The following is a 16,843-nucleotide window of genomic DNA, read 5'->3' on the forward strand; positions in this document are numbered from 1 at the left end:
TGACAAAAGTTACGTTTAATTTACAATGTAATAAAGGTTACAGGTAAAAAGCTACACATAAAGCGTGAAAAGGCCTATTACACAAATGTACAAATCTCTGTACAAAGCTCATATCACTGTTTGCTACCTTCGTCTCCTACGTTTGTTAGCTGGGCCGAGTCCTGGAGCTCTGGGTTAGGAGAGCTCTCAGTAGAGGAGGGGAGAGCCTCTGAACCAACACTTAAAAATGTCCTCTTAAAGACATCAGTTACTTGCAAAGTAAAATCTTTTCCTTTTTAATTGGAATTGTTGCTCTAACTGGTCATATCCTTAAAAAATTGCCTTCACAACACACTTGAAAAGGAAAGCAACACCTTAGAGGACAGTACTCTGGGATCAAACAAGAAACTTCGGCAAGTAGAGCACTCAGGTATGACAAGAGAAACAGGTGAAGTGCCAACAATACTCAAGTTTCAAACTACCCACCCATGTCTATGGGCGCTGGTCACAGATGAAGGAAAATCAAAATGTTCTCATTCCAACAGAAAGGACAAAAGAGAAAAAAGCCTAACTATTGGACCTCAAAACCAGTGACTTAGGCAAACATAGAGTCGAAACCTTAGTTTAACTAAAGAATTCTAAACCCTCTTCTGACCGACCTGGGATCCATGGCAACCCCTTCGCTATCTGGGACTTACAGGGACAATAAACAGAAATCAGGCTGCTGGACCCACAGGCTGGTTGATGCTGCTGCCACCGCCACGGCTCTAGATCCCACCTGAGGGCCTGGAGTTTCCCCCCACGGTACGGGACTTTAAATCAAAATGACCCTAGAACGAGGGAGAAAAGAAAAGGAGGTAATGGAAGGACTGGGAAAGAGCCAGGGCAGCCTACCTAGCAGGAAATAGGAAATACTGCTCTATACTCAAAGTGTTCTGAAGACAGGTCTTTATGGGATATTTCAACCCCACCCCCAGCTTTAATAGTACATGGTTAGGGCCCCAGGAGACATTCTGAAAGACGAGACCGCACACATGGAAAGTTTTTCTCCCTAGTTCATTAGCTCCCCCCTCACCCTTCCACCCAATTCCCACCCAATCCCACCCTTCTCCATGACCAAAAATATCAAATCAGTAAGGAAGGTGTGGGCTTCTTGCCCGGCCAAGCCTCTTTTGCATATTTTTTCTTCTTGGGTTCGTTGACGGCTTCAGGGTTATAGACTGCAGGGTTTGGTGCAGGGTTCATGTTCACTGCTGACGGCACGACGGGAGTCAAGTCCACGTCAGGGGCGAGGTTCGGGTATGGCATGGGCAAGCCACCGATGAGTGCTGTCCCGTGGATACCATGCGGCTGGGAGCCGGCTTCGCTGTGTGTGGGGGGCAGGCCCCCATAGAGTCCTCCACTGAATGCAAAGTTCTGCATGCGCCTGCTCCCCGATTCCTCCAGGCCCAGGGAGCCAGGGCCTTCCACCCGCTTCTTCTGTGGTTCAGAAGGAACAAAGGAGGCAAGAGGTGAGGCACAAGAGGGTGTTAGTTAGCCTTCTTTAAGCCATCCCTAGAAACTTGGGAGAAGGCCCCAATCCCTTGGCTTGCTCTTCCCAGGACAACTTATTTCACTATCCTGAAATCTCAGGGTCTGAAGAGATGGGACAGTTGTTGTCTAACATGGTGGCCCCCAAACACTGCTCCCCACAAAGGGCTCACCATCCTGAGAAAAGTGAAGACAATGTATAAGCTTTTCATAAAACTTGTCCAGTTTAGGGATCCCTGGGTGGCGCAGCGGTTTGGCGCCTGCCTTTGGCCCAGGGTGTGATCCTGGAGACCCGGGATCGAATCCCACATCAGGCTCCCGGTGCATGGAGCCTGCCTCTCCCTCTGCCTGTGTCTCTGCCTCTCTCTCTCTCTCTCTCTCTCTGTGTGTGTGTGACTATCATAAATAAAAAAAAAAAAAAAAAAAAAAAAAAAAACTTGTCCAGTTTAAGTGATTGCTCTTTATCTCAAAGTCATAGCCTCCCTCTCCTTTTGACATTAAAACACCCTTTTAGGAAGCAGAGGTGATAATAGGTGATAGTTAAGTACTTAAATAAAAAGTATCTTGTTGACTGCCTGATTTTTAAACATTAATCTGAAACAAAAACAAATCTGCAGTGATGGGAAGTAGTTTACTGGGTGCCGGGGGCTGACAGCAAGAGAACATAAGGGAACTTTCTGGAGTGATGTAAATCTATATATGAAGTATAGTGGTGGTTACCCACATGTATATATTTGTCAAAACTTAAACTACAAACTTAAAATGTATGCATTTTATTGTATATAAATTATATCATAATAAAATTGACAAACAAGTAAAAATATCTGCTGCTTTTATACTTTTTTAAAAAAGTAATCTCTACACCCAAAGTAGGGCTCAAACTCACGACCCTGAGATCAGGAGTCCCATGCTCTACTGACCAAGCCAGCCAGGTGCCTGCCCCGTTGCTGGTTTTATACTTTTTTGGGTTGGTGGAGAGAGGGGTCAAGGGAGAGAAGAAATCATAGGCAAGCTCCCGACTAGGGGCTCAATCCCACAACCCTGAGATCATGACCTGAGCTGAAATCAAGAGTCAGACACTTAACTGAACGAGCCACCCAGGAGGCCCTGGTTTTATACTTTAATGACAACAGAACATTTCAAAGGAAGAAGCAAAAAGAGAAAAAGAGCTCTAGGAGAAATGTCACATGAATGCTATGAAGATGGAAAAACATTCCATCTGTACTTTTTCACACTGCCTTATGAATGTTCACGCAAGATCCCCCTCCACCCTCTACCCCTTTTGGATTAAAAAAGACTAACCAAAAATTTGACATAGTTAATCAATCTAGTTTGATACAATCCATAAAGATTTTTTTTTTTTTTAAGTAGGCTCTAGGGACGCTTGGGTGGCTCAGTGGTTGAGCGTCTGCCTTTGGCCCAGGGCATGATCCCGGAGTCCTGGGATCGAGTCCCACATAGGGCTCTCTACATGGAACCTACTTCTCCCTCTACCTGTGTCTCTGCCTCTCTCTGTCTCTCATGAATGGATAAATAAAATCTTTAAAAAAATAAATAAATAAATAATTTTAAAACAAACAAACTAGGCTCTACCCCCAGCATGAAGCCCAATGCAGGGCTTGAACTCACAACCCTGAGATCAAGACCTAAGCCAAGATCAACAGTTGCACACTTAACTGACTGAGACACCCAGATGCCCCTGAAGTTTTTTTGTTTTTTGTTTTAATAAACCTTTCTATAGTACATCTGACTAGCATCTTCCAATCACTTCCTGAATATCTCTAATTCCCAAGGATCTCACTACTTCAATGGGCCATCTGCCCCCTTTGGACAGTCTACATTGTCAAATAATTCTTCCACATGTTGAGCAATCAGACCATCTCTGTAACTTCCACCTCTTGGTTCTTCAACACACCTGATCTTTCAGCCTAATCCAGATCTGGGCTGCCTTTCCTATCTGTGTCATTCCCAATCACAACACAAAGGCATGGCCAAAGCTGGAGGTGCTGTGCAGAAATGCAACAATGCCTCTTCCTCGCCTAATAGCTTACTTGGAGTCAAAAGGGAAGGCTAAAAAAAAAGTGGGCCTCTCTGCACCCTGCTGGGAGGTAAGCTGAGACTCCCAGCACACCATAATTTACACGCAGCATAAAGCTGGCCCGTCACCTGCAGTCTTTCTATGGCATTCCAGATCCCTTAGATTCAGGTGGAATGAAAGTATTTCCACATGATGAAAAATAGGAGAAGAGCAAAGAATGTGTGTTGTTGTTTCTTAAGATTTTATTTATTTGACAGAAAGAGAGAGAGAGAGAGCACACACCCATGTACATACAAGCAGGGGAAGCAGCAGGCAGAGGGAGAAGCAGACTCCCCATTAAGCAGAGAGCCCAATACAGGGCTCAATCTCAGGACCCTGGGATCATGACCTGAGCTGAAGATAAATGCTTAACCAACTGAGCCACCCAGATGCCCTATAGAGAACGTGCTTAAAACTAACATTTACCTACACGTGTAATAGAGTGGGTTTTTAAACTAGACTGTATGGCATTTCAAATCCTGTTACAATGTGCTTCCTACCTTGACGGGGACCACAGCAGTCTGCACCATGTTCCGGAAGCGACCGACTGAGGGATCCACATCCTCTGCAGAAGACACAAGAGCTGGGTTAGTTTGATACTCTGCTGGGAAGATTAAGGCAATAGGGCCCACTGCAAACAAAGTAATCACAACTCATATTAAAACAGTAAAATACAGCTAACACTTCAAGTGCTTACTGAGTGCTGGCACTGCATTAAATCCTCACAACTCCACAAGATGAGGACGACTAGAGTCAACATCTAACATCTAACACACATGCTCAGGCATAGAGGAGTGAAGTGCCTGGTCCAGTCACCATGCAAGGTTCAGCATGACTCCCCAGCAGACTCCCCAGTATGATTACTGGACAGACCAGGATTTGAGTCAAAGCAGTCAGAAACAGGCCTGGGCTCTGGAACACTGCAGTGTACTGCCTTCCCAAGTTCTTTCCTATTCCATATATGTCCCTCTCTGAAGGAAGAAACCAAAGAGCAGATTTCATCAATCCCATGTTAGTGATAAAACAATGACATGTGACACATGAGCAGTAGTCACATACCATGCACCTTGACGATGCCCACTGCTCATTACCAAATGACAGAAATTGAGATTCAGACCCAGGGCTTCCAAGTTAACTGGCCTTCCGACCTGAACAACTGTATACAATCAAGACAGGGGATCTGAAGCCCCCTATCTGGGCAGAATGGGGAGCAGCTCCCTTTTTTTTTTTTTTTTTTAAAGATTATTTATTTATTTATTGATAGAGACACAGGCAGATGGAGAAGCAGGCACCATGCAGAGAGCCTGACGTGGGACTAGATCCAGGGCCTCCAGGATCACGCCCTAGGCTGCAAGGTGGCGCTAAACCGCTGCGCCACCGGGGCTGCCCGGGGAGCAGCTCCTTTTCACAAGTTACACACACGTTATTGTGTCCTACAAAGTTTCTAGCCTCATTCACTGCAGGAAGAAAGTGCTAAGACCAAGTAAGGGACATGCTTGTAACTCTCTCATGCCTCATTTATTGCACATCAAGCACAGGAATAAAGAGCAAGATACTGTCCTGCCTTTAAGGAGTTTACAGTTGAAAAGCTGGGCAGGCTACAGTACAATGAAGGGGGCAAAAGTGTTCCTGGAGTACAGAGGGGACAACTGGGCTGGATAACCTAGGATGACCAGGACCTTTCTCGATGAAGGCTGAAATCGTGGAAACGGGCAGGTAAAATTACTATCATTAATTTAAAAACTATGGGATCCCTGGGTGGCGCAGCGGTTTAGCGCCTGCCTTTGGCCCAGGGCGCGATCCTGGAGACCCGGGATCGAATCCCACATTGGGCTCCCGGTGCATGGAGCCTGCTTCTCCCTCTGCCTATGTCTCTGCCTCTCTCTCTCTCTCCCTCTGTATAACTATCATAAATAAATAAAAATTAAAAAAAAATAAAATAAAATTCCTTTAAAAAAAAAAAAAAAACTACTCCAAGCCCCCTTTGTCTTAATATAGTGATGGAAAGGAGCAGTTTCCCTTATAGGGGCTGTAGATCTTATTTTAAATGCAGAAAGGGTGTCTGCTATTCAAAGAAACACTCCTACGAATCCCTTTGGAAAACAAAGATTCATTATTTGAATAATTAATCCCTGGCTTATTTAATAAGTCTGGTTTTTCACATATTAGGATGCCTCCAAAGAATATACCCTGGCATTACATTCACAACAAATCTTTGTTCAGTGAATGAACAAATGAATGACTTTTATATGAAGAAAGAAGAAAAGATCCAGGCTCATCAGGAAAGAGATGAGGTTTCTATAAAAGGCATCCTTACCTTTTTTCTCATCCCCATAGGAGCCCTGTTCCAATCATCCCTTCAGCAAGGAAAGCTAAATGAAGCACAATAGCAACCGGAGCCCAAGAGGAGTGGCTAATGGAGTATGCACTCCACATGTTCAACAGGCCTCTGGAGAGGTGGGGCTAACTCTCTGAGGGCTCCTTGTCCTGTGCCGTGCTGGCTGAATGGTGCTCAGGCTTCTCACCTTCTCCTCATGTTTAGTCATTCCACTCCAAGAAAGAGGATACACCCATTTCATGAGATGTCTGCCCCTAAAGATCTACTGACAAATTCCCTGCTAAGTCTACTTCTGGTATAGGAAAAGGTTGTGTGGATAAAACACAAAAGTGGTAATTGAGGACAATGGGGATAATGGCTAACATTTGCCAAGGGCTTACAGATTGCCGAGCACTGATCTAAAGTATTTGTACATTTGTACATATATTAATCGTTTAGCCTCACCAATCCTGTGAGGCCAATATCTGTTCAGTTACTTGGTCAAGGTCACAGAGCTACTAAGTGGAAAGGTCCATTTCACACTCAGGTCCTCTTAACGGCTATGTTAGGCTCTGTCTGAATACACATTCTGCTCCAGGGCAATATTTTTTTCTTTTTTTTAATTTTTAAAAAAGATAGATGATTATTTATTTACTTACTTATTTATATTTATTTATTTTTATTTGAAGGGAGGAGACAGTGTAACCACAGTGATGGCAGGGACAGAGGGGGAGAAATGCCAGCAGACTCCACACTCAGTACAGAGCCCAACAAGGGGCTTGATCCCACGATCCTGAGAACATAACCTGAGCCCAAACCAAGAGTAGGATGCTTAACTGACTGAACCATCCAGGTTCCCTCAGGGCAATAATTCTCAAAGAGAAAAACAGAGCAAATCAGACTCTGAGTTCTGAAACATATTTAAGATTGACCAGTCCAGTGATTCCCAAATTGCTGGCTATTCATCAGTACAAATAAGAGCTTGTTTAAAACTATAAATTTTTAGGTCCAACCCCTAGGAATTCTTATTCAATAGGTTCTGGGGCCCAGGAATAAATTTCCCCAATAGGTCACTCAGCCCCTGCCTGAACACTTCCGTTGGGCATTCACTGCCTGGAGAGTAATCCTCTCTATCCACACACCAAACGAGCGAATGCCTTGATCTTTCATAGGACTCTTTTTAAATTCTTCTAAATATATGAAGGATTTGTTGTTGCCTTTTTTTTTTTTTTAAAGGTTTATTTATTTATTTATTCAGAGAGAGTGAGAGAGAGGCAGAGACAGGCAGAGGGAGAGGCAGGCTCCGTGCAGGAAGCCCGACATGGGACTTGATCCTGGGTCTCCAGGATCACACCCCGGGCTGCCAAACTGCTGTGCCACTGGGGCTGCCCTTGTTGCTTTTTATGCTGAGCTAAATACTTCTACTCACTGGCTCTGGCTTTGTTTATTCCTTTTCCTCTAAGGTCAGTCCTGCAAATATCCAAACTACAGTGGCTGTGCCTCCTCAAGCATGGCTCCCCTACATTCTCAGCATTTGGGGGATGGTTTTCCATAGCTGTGAGTCTCCTCCTCCCTCAGGACTACATAACACATTTGGTAGTTGAGGCCGCACTTGCATTTGGTAACCCGTTTGGGTGAAGTCTGCCCAGAACATAGGTGAGTGGGGTTACTGTCTATTAATGCAACTTTACTCTTCTATTAATGCAACTTAAGCTGCACTTGATTAGTTTCCACATCCCCCTGATGACTCAGTCAATTAACTAAACTCCCTAGATCATTTTTTCCCCATGAGCTATCACTGGAATGGATCTTCTGCATTTAAATAATTGATATTTTGAACCTAAGTGCAAGACCTGAAAGTTATTCTCATTGTATTTCATTTGGGAAGTAAAACAACTTGTTAGTTTGGGATCCTTGTTTCCATCCAATGAGACTGACTTCAAACAAGGTTTTCGGAATCTCAATTCTATCCTCATCATACAAACGATACCTCCTGGCTCGATGTCATCTACCTACCAGAGAACTTGACATACTATGTGAGCCCAATAAATGGATGTTGAATGATGGAACAAACTGGTGAACTTGATGACCTTTCCATAAGCAGATGCTCTCTCAGCTTGCTGACATTTCCATACAAACTATGCATTAAATCCTTATAGAGAGGCAAGTCTTCAGTGCGGTTGATGGTGATAGGTTTTCCAATCTTAGAGTTACCAATCATACTCAGAACTCCACAGACAGTAAGACAACAAACAACTCTACTTCAACCTCCACTATGATACAGACTTGCAGGATCAGCAGGTGGGAATTACAGCCTCGCACTGTCTGCTGAATTACACGGGTCCTTCCTTTGGGTACTTCTTTCAAAAGGCAACTGGATAATGCTTGAGTGTTTGAGGGTACTCCATCAACGACCTGTAAGAATCCTCTCTCCTTTATATAACACTAGTTATCCTACACCTTGTTGAGAAACATTACAACTAACCTACACATTGTGCACACTACTCTCTGAGATCACAACCTTTTCATTGGAAGAAACTAGGAAGACACCTCACCTGGGTTGATGATCTCATCATCCTCACTGAAAGTCACCCGCGAGTTCTTCCTCTTCCTCTTTGGTCTCTGAATGTCGAGATTCCCCTCCTCAATGGTCAGGGTGGAAATCCGCTTGTTGTGGGCAGTGTTGAACTCTGTCAGGTTCTGGGCCAGGGTTCACACAGACAGACAGGAGTCAGTACACAGGAAATCTGAAGGATACTATTAACAAGCCTCTTTTGACAGACTATGGAACATCCTCACTGACTAGGGGGCAGTGATGGTCACAAAGAGACAAAAAAGAACCTTGGATTGAGAACAGATTGTCTGTGCAAATATCTTTGAGTTGAGGTTCTGTGTCTTGGGGGGAAAGAAAGACTATCATGTATTCATGCTGCAAATTAAAGAATGTGACCAGAATGAACTCCCTGAACTGCCTTCAAGTAATGAAACAGAGATGAGAGAGGGCAACTGACAGGTTCTTTCCGCAGCCCTCCCTACTAAAGCTCAGAAGTACAGGGTCAGTGCATTTAATATTTGGCACTAATAGTTTGTCACTCCCTGTCCCTGTATATGGCCCCATTTCTATTCATAACCACCTATCTATTTCAATGATTAACTTGGCCTCAGCACTGCTGCCTGCCTCTTCCCAAACCTCTGGACTTATTCCAATCTGCACTGCAGTCAGAGACATTCCAAATGTCTTGAGAATCAAGACCCAGGGAGGACCTAACAAACTGAACCTAAAAGACAGGGAAGCACAGAAGCAACCTGGAGGAGAAATGGGTAAGAGTGACTGTCAGCAAGGTGCCCTGCTATGAGGCTACTTCTTTTGAACAAAGTAACTTCTAAATTATAACGATTCTGCTGTACTTTTCTTCCCAAGAGCTGGGAAACTGCCTTGATGAACAACAGGTAAATGCATGAAGAAAGTTAAGGACATGCTGGCATTTGGTCCACCTGAATAGACCAATCACACCAGTGTAGCAACAGACATGTAAAGGACAACAGTTGCATCACAAACCACTGGGGCTGGCCTCTAGAAAAGGAAAACTTTAGCACTTTAAAATTACATCTTATAAAATTCATGGCCTTTGAGGGCAGCTAGGCCTCTAAGACCAAAAGCAGCCTAGTTCTATTCAGAAGATTCTTAGGTTATTTGAACCATATCAAAAAAACAAAAACAAAAACAACATAACTGAATGAAAGCTTCAGTTTCTCTAAGCCTGTGCTATCCAACCAAGCTTTCTGGGTGATGGAAATGTTCTATATCCTTGCCATTCAATATGGTAGTCACCTGCCGCATGTAACTACTGAGTACCAGAAGTGTGGTTAGTAGCTACTGCATAGGACCGTGCAGCTCTAGAAATGTAACTCCCAGCCTTGGCTTCTAATATCCAGTGAGGATGCAGAGAAGACCATGAAGGTCTACTGTTAGGAACTCCTTGTGAGGTCTGGCTGGACACAGCCAAGTGTACACAGCAGAGCTGTTCCAGGTGTGTCACATCAGGCCACAATGTCCTGGCAAAATGGCAAAGCTCACTACTGGGCTCAAGAAAAACCTCCTGATTCTAAGTCACTGGTATTTCAAGCTACTCAGAACAGCTACATACTGCGAAAACCAGAGTCCCAAAAGACAAAATAATGCCATAGACGGACGTGGAATTACATCAAGCTCGGTCTCCTCCTCTGGAAGCCCCAGGAGGCCCTTGAGCTCATCATCCTCTCCACCCATCTTCTCATCTCCCTTCACAGCTGACGGCAGTGTCTGAGGCTTCTCACGTAGAGTGTAGGCCCTTGTGGATGCGCCAAACGAGACTGTGGAATCGATGGGAATTTGCTGAGGCTTGTGAGGTTCCAACCGAATGTGACCCAAGAAAGTGCCGTGTGCTGGGAATAATCAAATCAGAAATATAAGAGAGAAAACAGAAACAAAAACCAACCGGAGTTGTAGGAGGGTGAGTAGCTCCTCCCAGCACATTAGTTTTGTTTTTTTAAATGAAAATAGCACTGGGTCCACTTTGCATCTCTTGTCATTGGTCACAATGAAAAGGAAATTCTTCACTGAGTCTTAAATCTCTTCAGTGGATTTCTTACACATCTTCAGACATGTCCTTACCCCATATAACAAAGACCACTGCTTGCTCTCTGCTGCCAGACAGCTTTGGCTTCATTCTGGCTCCAGCAGAAATGGCTCCAACCCAGCAACAGCCATGCCCCACAAGGCAGAAGACAGACATTGCTGTGCTCTGACCTCTCCATCCCCAAGTATAAGGAATATAAGAACTTCTGGTCTGGTGGCAGTTATATTTGGGTTTTCTCCAGGACAATAAAGGATGTTGGCTAAAATAGGCCCAATATGAATGCCAAGGAAAGCCAATATCCTACTGGAGAGTGTGAATATTTTTCCATGTCTGCATTCTGCATGTTATAAAATGGAGAGAAAGATGAGATAAATTTGCAAGTAAGTACTTGTGAGACAAGGCGCCATTATATAAGCAGATTGGGTGTGTGTGTGTGTGTGTGTGTGTGTGTGTGTGTGTATTAGAGAGGGGATAAATAGCAGCACATGATCAGCCCAGGAGCAGGGGACTTTACACTTGTTTTTTTAATTTAAATTCAATTAGCCAACATATAGTACATCATTAGTTTCAGATGCAGAGTTCAATAATTCATCAGTTGTGTGTAACAACCAGTGCTCATCACATCACGTGCTTTCCTTAATGTCTGTCACTAGTTACCCCACCCCCTACCCCCCATCTCCTGAGCCTTTACATTTTACACTCTATTGATACATGGGCAGAATGAACAAACTTTAGAGCCCCATGCAGTTAAGTCTCAATTGCTTTTCTGGGATTATCTTTGGCAAAGTTGAAAATCTTAACTTGGAATATGCTCATGGAATAAAAATTGGTATTATTAGCAAGTCAAAGCAAAATGTAGCTGGAATAAAGAACCCATCATAAAAAAATTAAAAACTGAAATTTTAAAATTAAAATTTTAATTTCACTGAAAGCAAGTATTTTTTAATGTTCTGCACCACTAATTCTAATACTAATTCTAATGGAACCCTCCTTAGCTTCTGCTTTAACTGGACAGTTTTACTGCAGTCCTATAAACACCTGAATTCCCATAGCCCCTGGTTCCTGGGTATCTTTTTTGGGGTTCTCTGAATATACCTATTGCCTTTTCCAGGACATGACTCCCCAAAACCCTCTTCTCTTTCCAGTCATCAATTATTTCAGGAAAATAGGAGATACCTCAGAAAGAGAGAAGAGCTGATTTAAAAACCAAACATAAACTTCTTCCCTATAAACAATAAAACATGATTTCAAAACTGAAGAACCCAAAGAGCATTTTCACATTACCCCAAAGGGAATGTGTGAAAAAGGATAGGATGTGAGTTACTTACTACTGTTGAGATCTATTAGGAAAACTCTCTTCAGATGCTTGTGGTAGACCAAGGCAGCGTGGACCCGAGAGCAAGACTGGTGGTCAATGGTAAAGTCACACAAATCAGGGTTTCTCCCAAATAAGTAATACTTCTTCTCATCAATAATCAGTTTCTAAATAAATATTAAATTAAATATTACTTAAATCTTGTTTCAACAGGATTTAACAAAAATTCTTCTAATCTAGTAAGCAGAGAATCTTGAATAGATAAAATTTCTTACCAAGGTAAAAACAAAACTATTTCCCACTATTCTTCAAGATAAAGAGCTCAGAACAATTTACTAGCATTTTTGGGGGATGGATGGCAATTAATCTCCCCAAATGCAGTGGTTTAATGTCTTATGTTGGTATGAAAAGAACTTTTCTTAATTCTATTAGATGAATGTGGCCTGTGGGAGTGGCTATCTTCTATCCATTAGGAATTTAAGATTTCACTGGATCTTAATTTTAGGTCAACCAGGAAACAAGTACAAAGCATGTCCACAGGGCAGCCAGGGTGGCTCAGTGGTTTAGCGCTGCCTTCAGCCCAGGGCATGATCCTGGAGACCCGGGATCAAGTCCCACGTCAGGCTTCCTGCATGGAGCCTGCTTCTCCCTCTGCCTGTATCTCTGCCTCTCTCTCATGAATAAATAAAATCTTAAAAAAAAAAAAAAAAGCGTGTCTACAAAGTAATAAAACTGTTTAGAAAATTTACATTCAAATGAGTATTAACAATTGGCTAGGAAAGGAAAAGGGTATAAATACTTATGCATATTTTAATCATGCTGCCATAGCCCCAAAGTATTTTCGGAACCCTCTTTAGAAAGTGCAATTACATTAGATATCATTGTATGAGCACCTAAATCTAACTCCATTGGCTACAAAAAAAATATTATTCTAAGTTAACTCTACATGAGTATCTGCTGTGTCAAAACATAGAACTACTTCATGGGGCAAAGACTGTCTAGGTTTGGGGGAGAAACGTATTGGTGTTAACATGTATTGACAGACTATTTACTGCTAGGCATTTTAAGCATGAACTCATCTAATTTTCAAAACATCTCTGTGAAACAAGTATCACCTCTACTGTTAAAGACAAGAAACAGATTGAGAGAGATGAAGTCACTCATCCAAGATGGCTCTGCTGGTTAAGCAGCAGAGCTGGGATTTGAACTCAAGTGTTAATGACCTGCATGCAATGCCATTATTCTAAACAATGTGCAATGGGTCTAAAACAATTCTAAGAGAAGAGCTCTAAAATGTTTCTAGACACTGCTATGCCACTAAAAAGAACCCAAAACTATAGAATGCCCCAATATCATAGCAGAAAGGAGGATTTCACAGACCAGCAGACTATTAGTAAAAAAATTATATGGGGAGAAGAAGCTGATGTAACATTGTTAACTTTTTATTTTGCCAAATAAGGACATTAAAAAAAACTGTCACCAATTAGTATCATCATAATCATTTTATAGGGATCCCTGGGTGGCGCAGTGGCTTAGCGCCTGCCTTTGGCCCAGGGCGCAATCCTGGAGACCCGGGATCGAATCCCACGTCAGGCTCCCGGTGCATGGAGCCTGCTTCTCCCTCTGCCTGTGTCTCTGCCTCTCTCTATCTCTCTCTGTGTGACTATCATAAATAAATAAAAATTTTAAAAAAAAATCATTTTATAAAAGAAAGGTCATTTCAACACCAGATAAGTAGGAAGAGTAAAGATAAAGGACATTCTTTGAGCTCATTTTAGCTTTATGGAACACTCACAATATTGTCCTTATTTTTCTTTTAATTAAAAAAAAAAAATCATTTACGTAATCTCTAGACCCAACATGGGGCTTGAACTCACAACCCCAAGATCCAGAGTTGCATGCTCCACCACCAAGCCAGCCAGGTGCCCCACTCTTATTTTTCTTTTAATCCTGGATCAGTAAAGCCTTTGCTGATTGGTTGTAGATTGGGCTGTTATAGATGAAGGATTCTAAATGAATTATTGCTAACACTTCTCCCAGTACTAGAAATCTACAACTTGAATATGTTATGTTTTTCCTTTACACACAATGTCTCCTTAAGCTCTAGTTCATATTTCACACTACACTCCTCCTAAAATCCCCAAAAGAAGAAAGCACAAAGCTGAGTAAAGAAATTCAAGTTAGGGCAGCCCGGGTGGCTCAGCGGTTTAGCACCGCCTTCGGCCCAGGGTGTGATCCTGGAGACCCGGGATCGAGTCCCACATCAGGCTCTCTGCATAGGGCCTGATTCTCCCTCTGCCTGTGTCTCTGCCTCTCTCTCTCTCTCTCTCTCGATGTCTCTCATGAATAAGTAAATAAAATCTTTTTAAAAATTTAGAGAAAAAAAAAAAAAGAAAGAAATAGTCAAGTTAGTATGGTACCAGGCTAGGACTCAAGAGGCTTAGATTTCATTCCTAGCTGTGTCACTGAACTCACAGTGGGCCACTATTCTCCTCTATGTTTTAGTGTTCCCCTTATGAATCCAGAAATATACCTCAAACTGATACTGTAACAACTGCTGAGCACTTAAGTGCCATACACTCTGCTAAGTTTCCTGCTGTCACTTCATCTCCACAACTACTCCGTGGGGTGGGTCCATACTTTTATTCTTATTTTTATGATGACGAAATTGAGGCAAATTCAATTTGACAAAGAAAGTAAGTAACATATTCAAGTTCACACAGCTAAACACAGTAGTTGCCCCCTTATCCATGGGGGATACATTGCAAGATCCCCAGTGGATGCCTGAAACCTCATATAATCTCAAACCCTACATATATTGGGTCTTTTCCTATACATACATATCTATGATAAAGTTTAATTTATCAATCAGACATAGTAAGAAATTAACAATAATAAAATAGAACAATTATAACAATATACTGTAGTAAAAGTTAAGGTGAATGTGGTATCTCTCTCAAAATATTTTATAGTACTGTACTCACCCTTCTTGTAATGATGTAAGATGATGAAATGCCTATGTGATGAGATGAGGTGAGGTGAATGAAACAGGCACTGTGACACAGCATGAGGCCACTACTGACCTTCTGACAACATGTCAGGAGGATCATCATCTGTGTCAGTACTTGAAACCATGGGAAGCAAAACTGGATAAGGGGGGACACTATTGTATTTGTAAGCTGGATTAGAAACTCAGGTCTGTCTTACTTGAGTCCAAGCTCTTTTAAGCACTACATTATAGATTTTCTTCACTCTACCTACATAAAAAAAAATGCACCATAAGGCAAGGAACATTTTAAGAAATGAATAAGAACTATGGGTCACATTCTTAATTTTTCTGTTAACTATCACTTATCTAGTCTCTTTCAAGTTTAGCCTTAAGGCTCAATTGGTTCAAGCTAGCCTAGGTATGTGGGTCACCTTTGGGAAACTGTCCCACAGTGCCCATCTGCTGCTAGCAGAGCCTGTCCCAGGTCCGTACCACTATGGAGCACCAAGATTTAACAACAGCCTGACAGCTCATTCAACCATCCCCATGTCATCTCCAAATTAAGATTTGGGTTACAAATAAGACATTGATTTAGAACTGAGAGAGCCCTGAAATTTCAACATTTTGTTCTCTCCAGCTAGTGTCTACACAGGCTGAATCTCATGGCATTTCTCATTCATATTTATATGCACGCAGATTATGTCTGCAAAAACTTAGATTTGCTAACTACATTGCTCATAGGCTAGTCTCAAGGAAACAATGTATAACATCACCCACTCCTGGGTTCTACTATAATATTGACCAAATTTCTATAATTGTAAGGAGCCAAAGACATACCAGACATACCTCTCTTAAGTATTAAGAGAGGGAAAAGAGGAGAAAGGGCCTCTAAATTAAATATATATATATACATTCATTACTAAAGACACCTCAATTACAAAAAGTTCAAATATATGAGGATAATAGTATGTTTTAGAATCAAGGAAATGAGGACGCCTGGGTAGCTCAGAGGTTGAGCACCTGCCTTTGGCTCAGGGCGTGATCCCAGGTCGGGGGATTGAGTCTCACATCGGGCTCCCTATAATAAGGAGCCTGCTTCTCCCTCTTCTATGTCTCTGCCTCTCTCTCTCTGTGTGTCTCTTACAAATAAATGAATAAAATCTTAAAAAAAAAAAAAAAAAAGAAGGAAATGTGTTAATTCTTCAACAATGTCAAGTGAATGAAATAATGCACTGGCCTTTAAAAGTCACTAACACCACAATTTCTTCACTAGGTATGGCTAATACCACTATCCAGTTGTGCCTCTGAGTTATAACTCAGAGTGTGTCTTTACACACTGGGCTTAAAAGACTCATGGCTTTTGTTTTAATATTGCACTTCTTAAACCCAGCTATCACAACACATCACAAGCCTTTGGCACAAGGCTAGGATATAGATAGCTCGGTTAGTATCAAGTGCTGCCTAAATCCTTAAAAATAAGCACATCTTATGTCTATTCCTCTCAGAAGCAATACAGTGATGTCTAAGGATTGTAACTTGACAACTGTATGGCAATTCAGCATACCTAAGAGCACTAAAAGAAAACATGATCAGTTAATGGAAACCAGTAATCAGAGGGGTGTCTGACAAATTAGAGTGCTTTGAAAATATAAATTATTTTACAAAGGAAGGTGATATTAGCATTAAGGCTATGCCTCATTGTCTGCTTCTTTCTATTGCAAATTAAAGATTTACTTAATCTAGTAACAAAATAAATCCCTATACATCTTCAAAGCTTCATGTTATTTAGCAACCATATTTTATAGAATAGTTTATAGTAAAAAAAGATTTTACAGACATTTTAGATAAATTATTTCCTTGAACAACCTGGATGTTTTAGAACCTTTAAGATAGAAGTACCCAGGACAAAAGGCCTCTTTAAAGAGACTGGCAAAGGGCATGATGAGTTAACAGAATTCCTCACAAATCCTACCTTAATACTTTGCAAAACATCTGGGTCTCCTTCAGGAGATCTCAC

The 16,843-nt window shown here is 41.9% G+C and overlaps 1 protein-coding gene and 1 non-coding gene across 3 annotated transcripts in view; both read right to left on the reverse strand.

Moving 5' to 3' along the window:
* The window catches only part of PPP1R8 (protein phosphatase 1 regulatory subunit 8), a 19,939-nt gene continuing 3,096 nt past the window's right edge, over window positions 1-16,843 (reverse strand). Inside the window, exons 1-6 of one of the 2 annotated variants that reach the window (XM_077898902.1) lie at window positions 14,822-14,846; window positions 11,851-12,004; window positions 10,108-10,328; window positions 8,459-8,603; window positions 4,087-4,151; window positions 1-1,458 (exon numbers count right to left, since the gene is read on the reverse strand). In XM_077898902.1, the coding sequence (XP_077755028.1) occupies window positions 1,105-1,458; window positions 4,087-4,151; window positions 8,459-8,603; window positions 10,108-10,173 (630 nt within the window). In that variant the 5' untranslated portion in view covers window positions 10,174-10,328; window positions 11,851-12,004; window positions 14,822-14,846 and the 3' untranslated portion in view covers window positions 1-1,104. Of the gene's footprint in view, window positions 1,459-4,086; window positions 4,152-8,458; window positions 8,604-10,107; window positions 10,329-11,850; window positions 12,005-14,821; window positions 14,847-16,843 lie in introns of those variants that run through there. The other variant, XM_077898901.1, reaches the window with a different exon arrangement.
* Window positions 16,121-16,286, reverse strand: LOC144315028 (small Cajal body-specific RNA 1). Its single transcript, XR_013380844.1, has one exon.

Source organism: Canis aureus, chromosome 5 (genome assembly GCF_053574225.1).
Source record: "Canis aureus isolate CA01 chromosome 5, VMU_Caureus_v.1.0, whole genome shotgun sequence".
Classification (NCBI taxonomy): Eukaryota; Metazoa; Chordata; class Mammalia; order Carnivora; family Canidae; genus Canis; species Canis aureus.